Source organism: Muntiacus reevesi, chromosome 20 (assembly GCF_963930625.1).
Source record: "Muntiacus reevesi chromosome 20, mMunRee1.1, whole genome shotgun sequence".
Taxonomy (NCBI): domain Eukaryota; kingdom Metazoa; phylum Chordata; class Mammalia; order Artiodactyla; family Cervidae; genus Muntiacus; species Muntiacus reevesi.
Window position 1 is genome coordinate 50,585,231 of NC_089268.1, and position 18,427 is coordinate 50,603,657.

General features: G+C 56.3%; 1 protein-coding gene and 2 long non-coding RNA genes across 5 annotated transcripts; 1 reads left to right on the forward strand and 2 right to left on the reverse strand.

Moving 5' to 3' along the window:
* Window positions 1-3,050: 3,050 nt before the first annotated feature.
* LOC136151401 (uncharacterized) lies at window positions 3,051-17,877 on the reverse strand. 2 transcript variants are annotated; one of them, XR_010660024.1, is made up of 5 exons: window positions 17,105-17,877; window positions 12,439-13,097; window positions 11,084-11,203; window positions 6,664-6,840; window positions 3,051-3,159 (listed from the first exon to the last, which is right to left on the reverse strand). It is a non-coding gene; the product is annotated as an uncharacterized lncRNA (long non-coding RNA). The 2 variants fall into 2 exon arrangements; XR_010660023.1 differs by lacking the exon at window positions 17,105-17,877 and having other exon boundaries at window positions 12,439-13,446.
* Window positions 7,789-10,792, reverse strand: LOC136151402 (uncharacterized). 2 transcript variants are annotated; one of them, XR_010660026.1, is made up of 3 exons: window positions 9,630-10,792; window positions 9,288-9,408; window positions 7,789-7,985 (listed from the first exon to the last, which is right to left on the reverse strand). It is a non-coding gene; the product is annotated as an uncharacterized lncRNA (long non-coding RNA). The 2 variants fall into 2 exon arrangements; XR_010660025.1 differs by lacking the exon at window positions 7,789-7,985 and adding an exon at window positions 8,951-9,164.
* LOC136151823 (tubulin beta-4B chain-like) lies at window positions 13,505-14,590 on the forward strand. Its single transcript, XM_065913247.1, has 3 exons — window positions 13,505-13,600; window positions 13,665-13,803; window positions 14,140-14,590. Exons 1-3 carry the CDS (start codon window positions 13,505-13,507, stop codon window positions 14,256-14,258), a joined length of 354 nt encoding a protein of 117 aa, XP_065769319.1. The 3' UTR covers window positions 14,259-14,590.
* Window positions 17,878-18,427: the final 550 nt, after the last annotated feature.

The following is an 18,427-nucleotide window of genomic DNA, read 5'->3' on the forward strand; positions in this document are numbered from 1 at the left end:
TGATCATGATCTTTTCCTGTTGCTCTTTTTAAACAAAACGACTTTTCCTGTCGTCTCAGGAGTAACAGAAAGGCCAGGGCAGTTTCAGGGCTGCATGTCTCTATAGCTCCCCACCACATTGCTCTCCCAAAGTGATTTTTTTAATGGCTTACTTGCTGAGGTCTGCTTCAGTCCATCTCCCTACCCCATTTTCACCCGGACCTTCTTGTTCCTTTGCTGCCGTCAATCCCGTATTCCATACTTTGGATTCCAAAACGGAGTTTTGTTTGCTTTGTTTTGGCCACGTGGTGTAGCATGCGGGATCTTAGCTCCCGGCCAGGGATGGAACCCGCGGCCCTGCAGTGGGAGCTCAGAGCCCGGACCACTGGGCCCTCAAGGAAGTGCGTGAGTGGGAGTTTTGACTTTTCAGTTTGATAGGGTTAGTTTCTTGGCCTGTTTTTTGGGGGGTGGGGTGGGGGCGAGAGGAAGATGATTGAGGGAGCCTCAGGGCTGTGGTCCCACCGCCCCTACCTTCCAAGGATCCTGGAACCAGTCACTTCAAACGTCTCAGTCTTCACGCTTCAGGCTCACTATCTGTTTACGTCAGAAAGTATTCATCAGGCACCTGCCCCGTCCGTGACTCTGTGCTGAGAAGGCAAACAGGAGCGAACACACCCCAGGCTTCAAGGAGCTTCCGCGCCGGGGTGGGGCTGGGAGTCGGGGCGGAGAGAAACAGCAACACAGCCAAGCGCCCAGGCTGCGGGAGATGCCATGGAGACAGTCACGCTGCCTCCTTGGTTTGAAATCAGGCCAGCTTCCCCAGAACAGCAGCATGCTCATCCCCCAGACCGGAAGGTCTGCTGTGATTCACGTATTAATGAGAACCAACGTTCTCGGAGGAGGAGGACGGTCTGCTTTGAACAATAGCTCTTCAAACAGCCACGCTGTTATTACGGAAGAGGCGGCTGTGTAATTATTGCGCCCCCTTCACGGAGCTGGGTGCCGCTCTCCATCCCCGTCAGCTGGGTCTCTTTTGTCTTGATCTGTTTTCCTCTCCCCGCTGGCAATCCTGACAGGTCTCTGGGAGGAGGCAGGACAGCTGGGCCTGCTGCAGATTCTAGCTCGTTCTCTTCGGGGGAGACACCCCCACTGCAGTTTTCCGTCCCTCCACAGAAAGAGCTGCACTGTGCTCTCTGCATTCCTGCCCTGTGACGCTCCTCCTGCCAGCAGTTTGCACCATCGTGCCCCTGTGTCTGGACGCCCCCCTGAAAGGCCAGGGGGTGGTGTGTGCTGCCTGGGGCGAGGGTAGAGGCTGCCTTCCGCCTGGCCCCACCCGGAGCCGCCTCGTGGGCAGCACCACGTGCGTGCCTTGCTTCTCTTCATAAGAGTGAACTTTTGTTTCCTTGAGTAGAATCCAACATTCAGCTGTGCAAAGCTCACGTTAGAGACTGTAAAGAGACGTGGAAGGCGTGGGCATCCCTGGGGACAGGTGGCCTCTCCTGGGCCCATCTGTGATGTCTCCCTACAGATCCGGGGGCTCGGAAGGGAGTCCTGAGCCCGGGAGGCCAGAGGAAGACGGTGTGAGCGAGGCCCGCCCCGCGCCAGCCCCGCACCTGCCCCGGGGGAGCCCGCCCGCAGTGGGCACAGCGCGGGGCTGCCGAGCAGAGGAGGGGCGGGCAGGGGCCGGGAGTGCTGGCTGACCCCGCTGCCCCTGAAGAGGCACAGGCCTCACACCGCGCCGCGGGCACCTGCAGACGCAGCCCCAGAGCCGCGCCTGGGCTCCGCAGCGCCCGGTAGCACTCCCAGTGGCTGTCGTCCTTGACGACACCCGAGGCAGGGAGAACCGTCACCTCCCGAACGCGAACGCGGCGCCCCTCGGGGGAAGCCCCCGCCCCCTCTCCTCAGGAGGCGCAGCCGGTGCCCAGGTCAGCGAGCAGGCGCTGGCGACTCCTCGGAGGCTAGGGGGGCTGTGGACACCCTCTGGACCCCCTCCCGACGTGTGAGCCTGCAGCCTGTGAGATGACTGGGGTCTGGAGAGAAAACCCCGGATTCTGGGTGACGTGGCCGCGACTCTGTCCCCAGGCAGCGGGGTCTCAGGCTGCTGGCTTCCCTCCAGGTCCTCCTGACAGCCCAGCACAGGGACCGGGGCGCTCCACCCCGGGGACCTCGGGAAAGGCCGGCTCTGACTCAGGCCAGCTGGGGTGGGGCCGCAAGTCCGACCTTTCTAGCCAGAGCCCAGGGATGTGCTGCTGAGCCGCTGGCCCGGGAGGGGCAGGCACGCGGGGCCATGTCGGTGGGCTTGAGGTCTAGCTCCCAAGGGCCGGGGTAAGGGTTTTCCTGTGGCATCAGCATATGGAACACGAGGTAAAACAAGGGGGCCGTGGAGCCTCTGACACCCCAGCGGTGTTCCCGCAGCCCCCCTGCCTGCAGGCTTCGTAGCCTGCCCTTATCGCTGCCAGCCCACGAAGCCTGTTCATGATGCTTTCCTGGACTTCCTTGGCGATCCAGTGGTTAAGACTCTGTGCTCCCAACGCAGGGGACAGCGGCTCAAGCCCTGCTCAAGGAACTAAGATCCTGCATGCTGCACGGTGCAGCCTTAAAAAAAGTTATATTTAATATAAAATTTTTTTAAATAATGCTTTTCTTCCCTCTCTTCATTCACTGAACAGATACTAAGGGCTCCTCGGAAAGAGGCTGGGTGCCGAGTGTGGGAAAACGTCGCTGGCCGTCAACGCCTTTTTGCTGAGCCGGGTTTGGGCGCGAGCTCTCCGGAACCTGGCAGGGACTCCTGCCTGTGGAGACGCCCGTGGAGGCGCCCTGCTGCCAGGCCCTCCGTCCTGGCCGCCCTGCCCTGGCTAGAGACGGCTGAGGACTGGAAATGCTCCGGGGGCCCGGGCGTCATCCAGGGAGGTGACCTTGCCCAGCCCAGCTGTCGGGACAAGGACGCCGGGCAGGCAGAGGTGGGGATGGGACCTCGCCCCGCACACAGAGGCGGCCGGCCAGGACCTCAGATCCGCTTCCTCCTGGAAGCCCTCAGCTTCGGGTTGGTGAGGTGAAAAGGCAATTCAGATGCTCCAGGGCCTCTGAAACAAGTTCTGTCTTGCTGCATCTCCTGTCTGGAGCAGCTGATCCTTCCTCATTTGGCAGCTTGGTAACCATTTCATTTTTGCCATTAAATTGCTAAAAAAAAAAGAAAAGAAAAGAAAAATCTGTTCTTTCTATGGGAAAAGCGTTTTGGAAAATATTTTATTTTCTTGCACTTTTCTTGACATCCTCCCTTCACACCCTCCTGTTCAGATAACTGGGGATATTTTTCTTTGACAGTACACCAAAAACTTAATAGTTGGTAGTTCTTCAAAGGTTATTTCTGATGTAGAATCTAAGATTATCTCCAGAAATGTTTTGTGTTCTATTAAAGGGGCAGATGGGCTTCCCAGGTGGTGCTAGTGGTAAAGAACCTGCCAGCCAATGCAGGAGACAGACGCAGGTTTGATTCTTGGGTCGGGAAGATCCCCTCGAGGAGGAAACGGCAACCCACTCCGGTATTCTTGCCTGGGAAACCCCATGGACAGAGGAGCCTGGGGCGGCGGGCTACAGTCCACAGGGTCACAAGGTCAGACAGGACTGGAATGACTTAGCACAGCACCAAGGGCCAGATAGCAGATGTTTTCCCCTTTACAGGCCGTGCAGTTTCTGTCACAACCGCTCAGCTCTGCCAGGGTGTCACAGAAGCAGCAAAAGACATAAACAAGTGCAGCTGTGTGCCTGTCAAAAATTGACAGAAGCTTATTTGTAATAAACTTTTTGTAAGTAACTGCTGACGTCTGCTCCATTACATTACAACCCTGCTGGGCTGTCTTGCACTTGGAATGAATGATTTTGACCATGCAGATGCCCTGGAGGGGTTTCAGGGACCCCCGGGGCTCACTGGACCACACTTGGAGAACCGCTGCTCCAATATTCTTGTCCTACAAGGTAATAAGCCTCTTAACAGGAGGGCTACTTTCAGTTCACGTTTGTTTCTTACAGCCAAAAGCATCTTAACTGATGAACTCCTGGGTGTCTTCTCGTCAGAAGTCAATACCAGCTTCTGTCTTGGGCCCTGGGAAGTTGTGGATTGACCATATTCCCTCCACCAGTTTACATGCCAGCAGGAGAGGAGAAATAGCAGACTCATGTCCAGACCTGAGAGCCCCGAGAATCCCCAGCAAACTCGCTGGGCCCCAGAACCTTGTCAGAGAGCTTCAGGAAGCGTCCATGTTTGCCCTGGGAAGGGCAGGGTCAGCGGGGAGAAGGCCAGGAGAACTGAAGAGATGTTGTTTAGACAACAGGTGTATTAGTGGGCGTCCTCCAGAGAAACAGAACCAATAAGGAGATTTGTCACCAGGAATTGGGAGCTGGGGAAGCCCCACCACCCTCCATCCTCAAGCTCCGGGAGCAGGGGAGCCGCTGAGGTGGCTGCAGTGTGAGCCCCAAGCCTGAGGATCTGGAGAGACGATGGTGCAAGTCCCAGGCTGAGGGTGGAAGACTGAGGTTCCAGCTCGAACAGTCGGGCAGAGATAGCAGGTGTCTCCTTCCTCCGTCTTTCTGTTCTACTCGGAGCTCGGTGCATCCGGGGATGCCCAGCACACTGGGAAAAGCAACCCACTTCACTGGGTTTGCTGATTCAAGTGCCGACCTCACCCAGGATCTCAATTACAGACCCTCCTGGCATCACGTCTAACCAGCGATCTGGGCCTGCCACGGTCCAGACAAGGGGACCCATATGGTGCACACACAGGTAACTATCATAACGGGACCAGGCAGGATAAGTCAGCACCAAACCTCTCCTGGGAGACAGCAGGGGACGTGGGTACCAAGAGGTGTGATCTCCGGTGGATGACGGTGAAGGGGGGGTGAGAGCCCCTCTCCGGACGTGGGTACCAAGAGGTGTGAGCTCCGGTGAATGACGGTGAAGGGGGTAAGAGCCCCTCTCTGGGATGCTCTGGTATCACATTCACCGCCTCTAACTTAGAACCAGCCTCAGGGAGGAGAGGGGAGGGTGAAACCCCGAGTTGACAGATGGTCTCCTGAATTGACAAAGATGAACCCACACTGACTAAGCTGAGGTGGTTGTTCCAGCCAACAGAACAGGGGGCTCTTGAGATAGAATTTAAGGTTGATTTTAGAAAACTTAGGACATTTAAAAAATTTTTAATAAATGTACATTTTAAATTTATGTGCTAAAAATTAATCTTCTCTAACAATGGACAAATTCAAAAATTTTGCCACCCTGAAGAAAAATGATGTATTGTGATCATTTTACTTATATTTCCTAATTATCACTGAGGATAGATATCATCCGTGTGTTACTGGCAGCATTATTTTCGAATCCACCACAGTGCTTTTGAATCATATGCAATTAACGTTCACGAAACAGGACACTGTAGGTTCTGAAGGGGAACCCAAGGCCCAGAAGTGGGTGCCACTGTTCTTACCCTTCAACTGAGATTTACAGTTTGTCCAGCAACAAAGAGAGCCAGCTAAGGCATGAACACCTCTCGTTCAAGCTGCCCTTGTGCCTTTTCACGCGTGTGCTGTTTGCCGTGCACACCCTTCTGCCTTTTCACGTGTGTGCTGTTTGCCGTGCACACCCTTCTGCCTTTTCATGCGTGTGCTGTTTGCCGTGCACACCCTCCTGCCTTTTCACGCGTGTGCACTCTTTGCCGTGCACACCCTTCTGCCTTTTCACGCGTGTGCTGTTTGCCGTGCACACCCTTCTGCCTTTTCATGCGTGTGCTGTTTGCCGTGCACACCCTCCTGCCTTTTCACGCGTGTGCTGTTTGCCGTGCACACCCTCCTGCCTTTTCACGCGTGTGCTGTTTGCCGTGCACACCCTTCTGCCTTTTCACGTGCGTGCTCTGTTCACACGGACACTGCACTCTGCTCTCACGCGCACACCTTCCTGCTCGTCCCATCAGCGGCTGCTGGAACCAAGGCCAGGCGTCAGGCTGAGTGTGCTCAGACTCTGGACTTCCGGCCTCTCCTCCCTCAGATATTCTCATAAGGTCAACAGGCACATCTTAGGATCTAGAGGCCACACGGGCCAAGGCTCGTAGTTCTCCAAGTGCTATTTCTTTTCTATGTTAAACAGCTTCAGTTTGCACGCCTGCGGGCGTCATCAGCATTTATGCGTCACTTTTATTAAAAACAAGATGGAACACGGGATAAAGAAGGCAGCCTCAAATCTCACCACGCTAAAGCAAGAGCATCCTCCTCGTTTTTCTTCTGAGTATCTGATCCTTCCTCAATAACACAGACTCACAATACTGATAGAACTGTATCATTACCTAAGCTCCTCCCCTGTGAGCACGGTGCATCCCTCTGCTACAAACAGGATAAGTCAGGAAAACACAAGTGTTACGGATTTGCATGATCCTTGGCTGTTGTAGAATTCAGATATCATCATATCTCTTTCTCCTTTCTTCATTTCTTTATTCGTTTATTTATCGGTGAATATTTAGGTGCTGGGTAGTGGGGTCCACACATTAATAACACAGACACAGTCCTGCCCTTACGAACCTCACAGTCCAGGAGGAGAGGCAGATCCATTGTGCATTTACCCATCTGAGCCAGGCACTCATCTCTGCATGAGCATCAAAATAGAGAAAACTAGCTTATTAAAATGGTTCACGAGCTACGTACAAGGGGCCAGCTGTGCCGCGGTTCCGCCTGTGTTTCGGCTGATGGAGTTGTTTCCTCGAGGCGATACAACAGAACCACGAGGAGGACCAGAAGATTCGCCCTCCACTCCCGGGGCTCCATCTCCAGACACCACTCCCCACTCTGCCTGCCGCAGGACAGTCAGCGGATACAAATGCTCTTTTGAAAGAAGAAAACAATTAAGCATTGAAAATGTGAGGACAAGAAAGCGCAAGATAAAAATAGAACTCCCCAGCCTGCTTTGAGAGCCGCATTTCTCACAGCTGGGTTTGAAGGCAGCGTTCTCACTAGAGTCCATCCTGTCTGGACTCTTCTTCCTTAATAAGGAGGAAGTCACCAAAACAGTAAGAAATCACCACTTTTCCAAGGGTGTCCCTCTAGGCCTGTTACAAGGAAATCTGTTTCATGTTTCACTGTTGTTTAGCTGCTCAGTCGTGTCCAACTCTTTTGCTCCCTCACAGATTGTAGCCTGCCAGGCTCCTCTGTCCATGGGATTTTGCAGGCAAGAATACTGGAGTGGGTAGCCATTCCATTCTCCAGGGGATCTTTCCGACCCAGGGAGTGAACCCACGTCTCCTGTGCAAGAGGCATCTCCTGAATTGCAGGTGGATTCTTTATCACTGAGCCACCAAGGAATCCCCAGAACTAATCATTGGTCCTTAAAGTAACTTACTTATAAAATAAAACTTGAAACCTACAAGTTGCAAGAATATCATCCAGCATGTCTTCCTCAAATTTCAACAGCCACTGATGTTTTTGCCCATCGTGCAGCCCTGGTGCGCGCGCACGTGTGTGTGTGTGTTTGCTGAATTATTTGAACACAGACCACGGATGTCACCATCCTGAGTCAGAGCACAGCTTCTGAGGACAAAGACACCCTCTCCCAGGGCCGCAAAGCTGCTTCCACACCCAGGAAGCGTGTCGTTAATGCACAGGACCCCCCAGCATCCCGCTGCACCACCCAGGGGTTGTATGCCAGCTGGACCTGATGCCAGCTTGGCTGCCGGGCACCGAGCCCTGCCCCCACTCTGCCTCCTGCCATCCAGGGTGAAAAGCCTGACTCGGGGATCTCACGGTCCAGAGAAGCACCAGGCACCTTCACTGGCAGCTCAGATCCCTGATGCGGACATCTTCTCACAGAGGCCACAGCCCTGAGCTTGCGGACCGCCAAGGGCCAGGCTGACGCCTGCCTGTCCCGCCCGGGGCCCAGCTGCGGCTGTGGGTGTTTCCAATGGCTGGTGAAGATGGCGATCGAGCATCACGGGACTGGACCCAGGCGTTCCGACTCATTCCCGCGTAAGACCCTGCCAACAAAAATGGCTCCCAGCAGCAAGGCGCGGGAGTGTGCCTTTCATTAAAATTTATGTCAGAAGAGAGGTGCTTGTAACAGCAAATGCACTTCAGCTTCTCAGAAAAGCGCAGGAGATGCTCTGGAGGCAGCGAGATCAGACCATTGCTGGTGGGGAGGAGGCTCTGCTCTGGCTCCTGCCCTTCCTCCAAGCCCTCCACCCCAAGCCTGCCTCGGGGTCAGGGCAGGGGTCAGACTCCTGAGGTCCCCACAGCCACCTGCAGGGACCACCATGGGGCAGATGATGATGAAGACAGAGCCCCAGGGTGGCCAGGCCCCACGGCACAGACGGTCGCTGGCCCTGGACCCTGTCGCGGTCACGAGAAGGTCAGGGCAGGATGGGCTTTGCAGAGCCTCCGCCCGTGGGGAAGATGGCCTGGGGTCAAGGGCACAGGCTCCTGGACGGCGGGTTCTCGGGCTGCGCACCCTGAAGGGAGCCTGCCGTGGAGGCAGAGCCTGCGGGAAAGAGAAAGGCAGGGAGGGGAACGAACGGGATCGGGCTCACTGCTCTGACCCGCGAGAGCCTCAGTGAACCCGGCCCTGCGGCCAGCACAGACATCTCGCTGGAAATGTAATCCCAGCAGCAGGCTCTGGGCACTCTGTTGTCGTCACATTAACGCCCTGACAAAGGGCCGCAGCGTCGCTGATGCAGGAAAAGAGGGAATGAGTGGACCCCGGATGGACCAGCCCCCGCTTCCATGCAGACAGTCCTGTGGGCTGTGTGATGGTTTCCTAGGAAACAGCATGGATGCGGAACTCAAGGAAATGTGCAGTCAGGCAGCAGGAGATAAAGCAGCTGATTTATTTTTTTGCTGGTACTGTGTGATTCTAGGCCATCTTCTTAACCCCTCTGCAGCAGTCTCCTTGTGTCCGAGGAGGAGATCTGATCTACCTCATGGGAGGGGGTGGGGGGGTGGTGTGTGTGTGTGTGTGTGTGTGTGTGTGTGTGTGTGTGTGTGTGTGTGTGTGTGTGTGTGTGTGTGTGTGTGTGTGTGTGTGTGTGTGTGTGTGTGTGTGTGTGTGTGTGTGTGTGTGCGCGTGTGCGTAAGCGCCTTGGCTGGCTGGAGGACACAGGGGAGCTCAGTGTGGATTTTCTCCTCCTTTCTACGCCCACTCAGCAGGCATCACTGAATAACTGGGATGCAGATTGGATAGAGCAGCAGCTTAGGTGACGGACGTGAAGAGACGCCTGTGCACTGGGGCCTGCCCTCTCCACCGCGGGGTACCTCTGGCCACCACATGAAGGAGCGTGACTAACCTGATGGGTGACTTCAAGCCAACGGTCAGACAGATGGTGAATCCTTCACTGGACCAACACGCCTGGCCACCACTGGCCCTCGGGAAGCTGCCCGGGACATGGAACCTCAGAGAGGCTGGTCCTAGACAAAATGCATTCACCTAGCCCTTGCATCTGTGCTTAATAATAAATGCTTTGTCTTAATCAAATTTGGGGGGTTTACATAGCAAACGATGGCAAAATAATCACTCTATGAGGGCATTCTTCCCGAGATGACCCACACTATCCTCACCCATATCCTGCTCCCCACTCTGAGAGCCGAGGAGAAGCCGGGTGATTTCAGCTTCAGGAGTAAATACTCACCATGTCCCCTGAGCAAGGCTTCCCCAATGGCTCAGTGATAAAGAATCCACCTGCAATGCAGGAGATACCTCTTGGCAGGAGACTCAGGTTCGATCTCTAGATTGGGAAGATCCCCCAGAGAAGGGAATGGCAACCCATTCCATTATTCTTGCCTGGAGAATTCTGTGGACAAAGGAGGCTGGAGGGCTACAGTCCATGGCGTTGCAAAGCGTCGGACACAACTGAGCGACCTAAGTACCTAAACTGAAGAGGGAGATCGCGCCTGGCGCCTCATGGCCCAGAGCCCCAGCCACAAGCCCCGCTAGAGATGGCCGGCACTCACAGTCAGACGGGCCGCACCTGATAGCTGGGGGCAGCGCCTCCCCCTGCAGCCGCCACCCCGGCCACCTGCTCCCTCGGTCCGTCTGCGAGCCGACTGTACCGCTGGCCTCAAGACAAACACGTCTCAAGCCAGCCCTTCTCTGCGCGGCTGCGGTGCCCACACGTCCACTGACTCTGTGGACCCCAGAGGCCACCTCACGGATGCCCACTTGCCAATCCAGCCCCTCCCAATCCCAGAGCGGGTTCTTCTCATGGCAGAGACGGGCCCTGCGTCAACGTCAACCTCTCAGACCCCCAGACCGGCCTCCACAGGGCTGTGCCGCACGTGGGCACCCCTTGAACAGCCCAGTCTTCACTGCCCATCTGCCTGACCCTAGGGCCAGGCCATTGCCCACAGCCTGTGAGTCACTGAAAGCCCAAACACAGAGGCAAATAGCTTGCATTCCGTCCACTGAGCTGACTGCCTTCCACCTCCTGCAATGAGGGTGGCTGCCCTCCAGGCAGTATGCCAGCCGCAAACCGGGCCGCTCTCATGGTCAACAGAGCGCTTTCTGCAGCAAAACCCAGGCAGCTGCAGGCCCGGGGTGCCTCAAGTGCTCCAGAACCGGTCCGCCCCCAGCAGACTGAAGACCCTCAAGGTGGGGGGACCAGCAGGGCCCATGGGCCCCCCGACTTCAGAGAGCACCGCAGGAGGACCTTCATTCCGATCCCATCGGTGTCTGCTTTATTTACCCACTAACAACTGCTCCCAGATTTGAACCCCACTGGACTTACCCTGGAGTCTCGTGGACCTTGGCTTTCTGCGCCTCTGCTTGACTATCCCCCTCGGAGGCAGCCCTGTGCAGGCTTGGCTCCGTTCAAGCTCCATCCTAACACCTGCTTTCACTTCGGTCATTTCAGACAGCCGCCGCCCAGGGACCACCCAGGGACAGACAGCCGCCTGTTACTCTGCACTTTCTGAGGCATCCAGGGAGCAGGCTCCCCAGGAGCTGGGGCCGTCATTTCGCAATTCCCTTGGTGACTTTTACCTCCAATAACTAACGGCAGCGTGGCTCCAGTTCCACACCTTAGCTGCCTTGAGGTCCCCTAGGAACCCCAGGTTCATCACCCCACCCTGTCACCCTCCCTCTTACCTTTCCGTGAGTCAGGGTCACGTGAGCAAATGCCACTGCTGGCACCAACCGTGAAGCATCGGGGCCAACGGTGAAGTCAGAGGGAACGGTCTCCAGGACTAGGCTTACTTCTGACACCAGCTGCAAGGGCAGAGGTCCCCAAGACGGCCCTTAGGCTGGACGGTTCACTGGGAGGCCTCGCAGAACTGACTGACTGCTGTTACACCCACAGTTCCGTTTGTTTACAGGGAAGGACGCAGACGGGAATCAGCCAGGGGCGCGCGCGAAGGGCCGAGCCTGGAGAGTGACCCGACGCCGTCTCCGTGGCCGTCCCACGGGGTCTCTTGGGCACATTTGAGGATGGCCCTGCCCACCCACCCGAGCCCGTCCCCGCCTCACCACACGCTGCAGGCCTCCTTTCACACTAGGTTCAATCACCTGCCCTCACAGAGACCCCGGGGGAGAGGCTAGAAGCAGGCCTGGAGCCGCTGGGGCAGGACACTCAGACACCCTAGGATCTGGGACGTGGTGCCAGGTTTGGGCGATAGACGTCAGGGTTCTACAAGACTCCCCTCCGGCAGGGCGTGGCCAACACAGGGAAGACCACGCCTGCACGTGGAACAGACCGTCACTCATTCGGCTTATTTATTGGCCCTTATCTAATCTTTGGCTTCCCTGGTGGCTCAGACGGCAAAGCGTCTGCCTACAATGCCGGAGACCCGGGTTTGATCCCTGGGTCAGGAAGATCTCCTGGAGGAGGAAATGGCAACCCACTCTGGTATTCTTGCCTGGGAAATCTCAAGGACAGAAGAGCCGTGTGGGCTACAGTTCATGGGGTCGCAAAGAGTCAGACATGACTGAGCGACTTCACTATCTAATCTTTAACCAAACGGCCTTCTTTTATCAGCAGGACCACTGTTACCTCTGATTTCGGATTCCAGGCACTAGACGACCCGAAAGCTCTCTGTGGCCGACTTTACGGAACTCGAGCAAACTACAGCTACGAGCCGCAGTGCAGAGTCAGGCCGCAGGAACAGGCTTTGACCTTCCTTCCTCGCCAGGTTCTCAAGAAGCCTCAGAGCAAGAGACTAAGGGATTCGGGGACCTGCCTGGTGGTCCAGCAGCTAAGACTCCATGCTCCCAGGGGCCCAGGTTCGGTCCCTGGTCAGGGAAACAAATCCCAGAGGCCACGACGAAGAGCTCCCATGCCGCAGTCAGACCTGGCGCAGCACCAAATAAAATGGTTTTACGCACAAGACTCAGGGCTCCGGGGGCTCTCACAGACACCTGAGTCTGGAGCCACTCAGCCGAGGGCCAGAAGCCCACACCTCCCACTCTCTGCTTCAGGACGCGGCCAGCACAGAGGACAGTCTCACCACAGATGTTCACGTCGTCACCAGAGAGCTCCAGGGACTCAGCAAACGGCCCTCCACGGTGGGCCGGCACTGGATGTGGTCCCGGCTGGCCCCGGGGGCCCTGGAGCAGAGGTCAGGAGTGACGACCATGCGTGTGTTCTCACGGATGTCTGTGCTGCCACCCGAAATACTGCAGGCGGAGCGATCAGCTCGTCGCCACTGCCCTTCTGTCTCTGCCCCTGAAATACCCTCAGGCCCAATATCCCAGAGTCTTCTCAGCAGCTCCCTTCCTGCGTTTTCCTCCCTAGTTAACCTAGGGTATTTGTTAAAATAACACGCCTGAGCACCCCTCTTGGGAAAGCCGCAGTCTCTAAACCCCTCCAGCAGCATCAGCTCAGGAACCGGATCAGCAGACGGCGAACAGCAGGGCCGACGAGAAACCGGAAGTGCGCCCAGCCCTGAAAACCAGCCGGACCCGTGTCAACCTCACACTGACCGTAACTCGTCCCTCGGAGCGTCTGACCACAGATGTGATCCGTACGAAACAGCAGGAGGAACGGCCAGGTCTTCACAGCTGCCCACGTCCTACCAGATAGCGGCCAGCCTCCCGCCTGCACCGGGCGCAGGCTGAAACAAGCGCACAGGTGAAGACTGTACCCTTGACGGCTCGGGCTGCTGATCTGCTGACGACAGAAAACACTTTCCTGCTGTAGCCAGTTGATTTGACACCGGCTTGGTCTCCCTGCCTCTCTCCCTGGCCACAAAGCTCCTGCTGGCCCTGTTCACACCTCCCATCAGAAAAAAACAGCCTATTCTCTGTGATTTTGGATGCTTGCAGATTTCTGAGATCAATTCTCCCTACAGTGATAGTCTTTTTTATTAATCTTGCTCCATACCTAAGAATGAATGTGCTTTATCTGACAACAGGGTCCTAGCTCTGGCCACTGCCCCAGAGGTGAGTGTCCATCTGCTGGGATGCTGACGCTCAGCCCTGCCTGGGGGCCAGCCTCCCAAGCTTCTGCAGCTGTGCCCCCCTCCTTCTCCAGGGCCCCTCCCCGATTCCCAGTCTGTCTCCCTGACATAGCTGATGCTCTGCGCATCCCCGAGCCCCTCCGCAGAAGCTGCTGGAGGAGCAGGGCGGCAGCTGCGGGCCTGTCTGCGGCTCCCCGCCTGTCTGACCACAGTGCCGCTATTCCAAGGACAGGAGAGGAAGGGAAGGGCCATCGTGCTGACACCTAGGATGCCAGTCCATCACGCGCTTCTTTCTCTGTCTCCAGTTTTGGGAAGTCATCAGCGATGAGCACGGCATCGACCCCACTGGCAGTTACCATGGCGACAGTGACTTGCAGCTGGAGAGAATCAACGTGTACTACAACGAGGCCGCCGGTGAGGACCCCGCACGCCCGGCCCCCTCTCCCCGTGTTCCGCTCTCTGGCAGCCCCAGTGTAGCAGGAACACACACACACGACAAAGAAAGGCTTCCTGCATGCATTTAAATGTCAGCTGCTCAGAAATACCCTCAGAGCCGCTGAAGTCCCCTGCATGCGGGTCATAACCAGGCGGGCCCTCACCTCCCTTTGTAGAACAGAAACCTCCTCTAATCTCCTCTTTGCCTCTTGCTCGAATTTTCTGGGATGAGCTCTGCCTGGAGAGGCACAGAGAGCAGGGTGGTGTTGTCTGACTGCTCTGCCTGCAGGTCTGAGTCCTGCTCTGTCCCCGCAGGTAACAAGTATGTGCCTCGGGCCATCCTCGTGGACCTGGAGCCGGGCACCATGGACTCTGTCAGGTCTGGACCCTTCGGCCAGATCTTCAGGCCTGACAGCTTCGTGTTTGGTACGTAGGGGTGATGTGTGGGCCCTGGCTCAGTGGGTCCCCTTCCTCCTGACCCCATGGGGATCTCTGCTGAGTGCCTGGGGGAGGCTGTGTGTCCACAGAGGCCCTGAGTCCCAGCCTCACTGTCCCTGGTCCATGGACTGTCAGCCCTCTGACGCCTGTCCACGCAGCTCAAAGGCCAGGGTCAGCCTGCAGAGGCTGCCGCAGCCCTCCCCCTACAAAGCAGAACAAAGAGCGAAGGGGAGCTTCCAGCAGCAGCTCACAGACCACCAGTCATTTCAGAGGACCCGTGACACGGGCAAGCCCTTCAAGGAGCCGAGGTCAAAGGTGCAGGTTGTGAGCAGAAGCCAAGCCGGCCCTCTGACCACGGGCGCCTCTGCCCTGCTGTCTGCTTGCAGCTGATTTAAGGGCTTTAAATACTGAACAAAGGCCTGAGCAAGCTGGCCGTGAACACGGGGCCCTTCCTTCAGAACCAGGTCCGGGCTCAGCCAGTAATGAAACGCCTTCCCCTGCAGTCCTGGCGCTATGGGCAGTGGGGCAGGAAGGGCGTGGTGCCTCTCCACAAAGACAGCCTCACGTGAGTCAGCAGAGTGAGGCGGCTGCCAAGAAGATGGTGCGCTTGGAGCCACGCTCGTTACAGCTCTCAACCAGAATCATCGACCCAGGTTCCTCCGCACCCAAACTGTAAAGGACCCAGCGTCCTGGGTCACGGGTCCAGGAAGAGCGTGGAGGTGTTCGTCCAGTGATAAGACACCTGGGCAGTGTGAAAACGGCAGGGGCTGACGAGCGTGAGGAGCAGAGCCTCCAGCTTAGCGGCCGGACCAGGACCCTAGGCTCCAGGGCCCGTGTCACCCGATGGGGGGAGAGTCCTAACGAGCATCCCTGCAGCTGACACCATCCCTTCAGGCCCCCTCACACGCCCCTCTGGAAGGAGGACCCGTCAAGGACACGCTGGAGACTAAGGAACCCAGCTTCCCCGACTCGGGCTTCCCTCATAGCTCAGCTGGTAAAGAATCCACCTGCAATGTGGGAGACCTGGGTTTGATCCCTAGGTCAGGAAGATCCCCTGGAGAAGGGAAAGGCTACCCACTCTAGTATTCTGGCCTGGAGAACTCCAAGGACTGTATAGTCCATGTGGCCCCCAAGAGTCAGACACGACTGAGCCACTTTCCCCAACTCGGGGCGGGGGCAGCCCAGGTGAGGAGCGCTCAGACCCCGGGCGGAACTCAACTTCCTTCCTTCCCCGCTCAGGCCCCGCTTCCTGGGATCAGCCCCCAACAAACTTCCACTCAAATCCTCGTCGCAGGCCCAGAAATAAATCCAATCTCCTACAGTCAGTTAGCCTCCGACAAGAGAGGAAAGAATATACGATGGAGAAAAGACAGTCTCTTCAGCAAGCGGGAAAGCTGGGCAACTGCGTGTAAATCAATGAAGTCAGCACAAACCCTCATGTCATTCACCAAGTAAACGCGAAATGGCTTAAAGGCTCAAACGTGAGACGTGATACCATAAAACTCCATAAAAATACCATAGAAGAGAACACAGGCAAAGCACTCTCTGACGTAAATCGTAGAAATATTTTCTCAGGTCTCCCAAGGCAATAGAAACAGAAGCAAAACCGAACAAATGGGACCTAATCAAACTTAAAAGCTTTTTCACAGCAGAGGAAACAAAAAACAAAATGAAAAGACACTCTACGAACTGGAAGAAAACATAGGCAAATAATGTAATCAACAAGGGGTTAATTTCCAAAATATATAATCTCTCCTATAGCTCAACATCAAAAAGACAAACAACAAAAAATGCAACTCAATCAAAAAATGGGCAGAAAACCTAAACAGACATTTCTCCAAAGAAGACACACAGCTGGCCAACAGGCGCACGACAAGATGCGTAACATCACTAATTGTTAGAAAAATGCAAGCGGTACCACCTCTCACCAGCCAGAATGGCATCATCAGAAAGCCTACAAATAATAAATGCTGGAGAGGCCATGGAGAAAAGGGAACGCTCGTCCACTGCGACGGGAATGTAAATCAGTGCAGCTACTGCAGAAAACATGTCGCTGACCACCTGAAACGATTCTGTAAATCGTGTGGCACGTCAATAAGCACACTAAATGTTTAAAAGAGCGCGTTGCAATCACACATTAACGAAATCCTCGCCTCAGGCCCGGGGGACTGACCCCAGACCCAAGGGCAGGCAGTGTTCACTCTTCTGCTGCAGAGTATATGACATGTTGCCCCCAGCCCAGAGGGGTGGCCTCCGTGACACGCTCATGGCGTCGAGCGGGGTACGGCAGGCCCTCTGCCCGGCCGCTCCACCCACAGCTCCATCCACAGCTGACCATCCCGGCCGCTCCATCCGCATCTCAGGGCCCTCGGGGCCCCCAGGAGGTCATCAGCGCCCAGTTCCCTGCAGTCCTGGCTCTGGTGTCCCTATTGGCCGGAGGCCATTCTGGGCTCCGGGGTGCCTGCCAACCCCGCCACGAGGCCCCCAGCACGGCCACCTGCAGAGGGTCTCCACTGGGTGGAAACTCGGGAGGCTTCTGCCGCCAGCTGGAGAAAATTCCCTCCTTAGAGGGTTCCTGTGATTAGGGAAGGCCAACCCTTCCTAAAGTCAGGTGATCTCCTGATTTCAAGGGGAACTGATCTGGGCCCCTGATGACACCTGCAGAGACATTAGCGCCTGATTGAACAACTGGGAACAGGTGTGTGCAGTCCGGACAGCGACCCGGGGGCCTTGGCGTTCTGCCTGCCACCAACGGGCAGCTGGGGGGTGAGCAGACGTGGCCTCTGGACGCTCTGGTTCCGACACCTGGACCTGTGCTCCCAGGATGTACTTTTCTGCTTACCTGCTGTGTGGCTTTGGGCACGTCTTTGTCTCTCTGGGCCTCTGTCCATTCAGGACAGGCTCTGGCTTCTTGTCAGGAGTCCCGTGCCGGTCCAGACAGGCCAGAGTAGGGGCGCCGTCTACTGTGCGTGTTGGGTCTTCAGGTCCCTGTGATCACAGGCGTCGGTGACTCTCTGGGCTCATGCTTGGAAGAGTTAACCCACTTGCTCATCAGAGTGAGGCCTCCTTTGATTGGTATTAAGATATTTCCCGGGCCCTGATTTTCATGAGCGGTGGGGATTTTGTGCTCAAGTTGGTGGAAGAGTCCCAAGAGGTGGGAAAAGCGAAAAGGGAAGCTGAGTCACCCTTGCAACTTCCCTCGACTGGCTCCGACACAGCGGTTTAAGTCTGCAAGTGCAGGAAGTCGGAATGGAAATTTCTGTCTCCCAAAGGCTGGACTGGGATCAGCAGCCCCGCAGGGGGAGGTCCCACTCAAACTCCCTCCTGAGCTTCCTGGTCCTGCCTTGCCGGCCCATCCTCCCGGCCCGGCGGGGAGGCTGGACAGCAGGTCTGGGCCTGTGCGAGCATCGCCTCTGGCGGACCCGCGGCTGACTTGCGGGCCGCCGTGTCCCCCACCGGGGCCAGCCTCAGCCTGCACCCCGTCCTTGCTCCATTCCTCCGACCTCGGTCCGGCATCTCAGGGGGATCCAAGTGCCGGGTGACTTATAAACCTACCCAGTCTCAACAGTCACCTGAGAGTCTGCGCGGTAGTCACGCCTCCCATGATTACAGAAGCCTGACTGTGGACGCCCAGCACACAGCGAGTCTGCCTGCCCCGTACTTCGCGCCTCCTTCCCGGACACTCAGCAACCAGGCGGGCCTCGGCCAGCCGCCCCCTGCTGGCCAGCGCGGGGAAGGGACTGGCCCACGACCTCTGGTTTCCTCCGTGGCCAAGTGCACACGTGTGCCTCCCCCCCTCCCTTTCAGAATCCACGGCTCGGTTAAATCTCCCTCGGACCTCCCCTTTCCTACCCGTCTCCATCTTCTTTAACCTCCTCCTCCCTTCTCGTTACCAAAAGAGTTTAAATTATTTCATTGTATCCAGACAGTGATACAGACTGTGAGGGACAGGCAAAGCCAATTTAAGAGTTTTGTGCATAGAAGATACTCCTCCTTCTGGAGGCACCACTCACATCATATCAAAAATATTTTTTTGAATTTCTATCGAGAGAACCCTGGCAGCAAGGGACACGGCATCAGCCTAGAGTGTGCTGCAAAATTTGTATAATCGATAATACATTTAACAAAATCGATCCATGTATTTGAAATGCTTCCCATTACTATT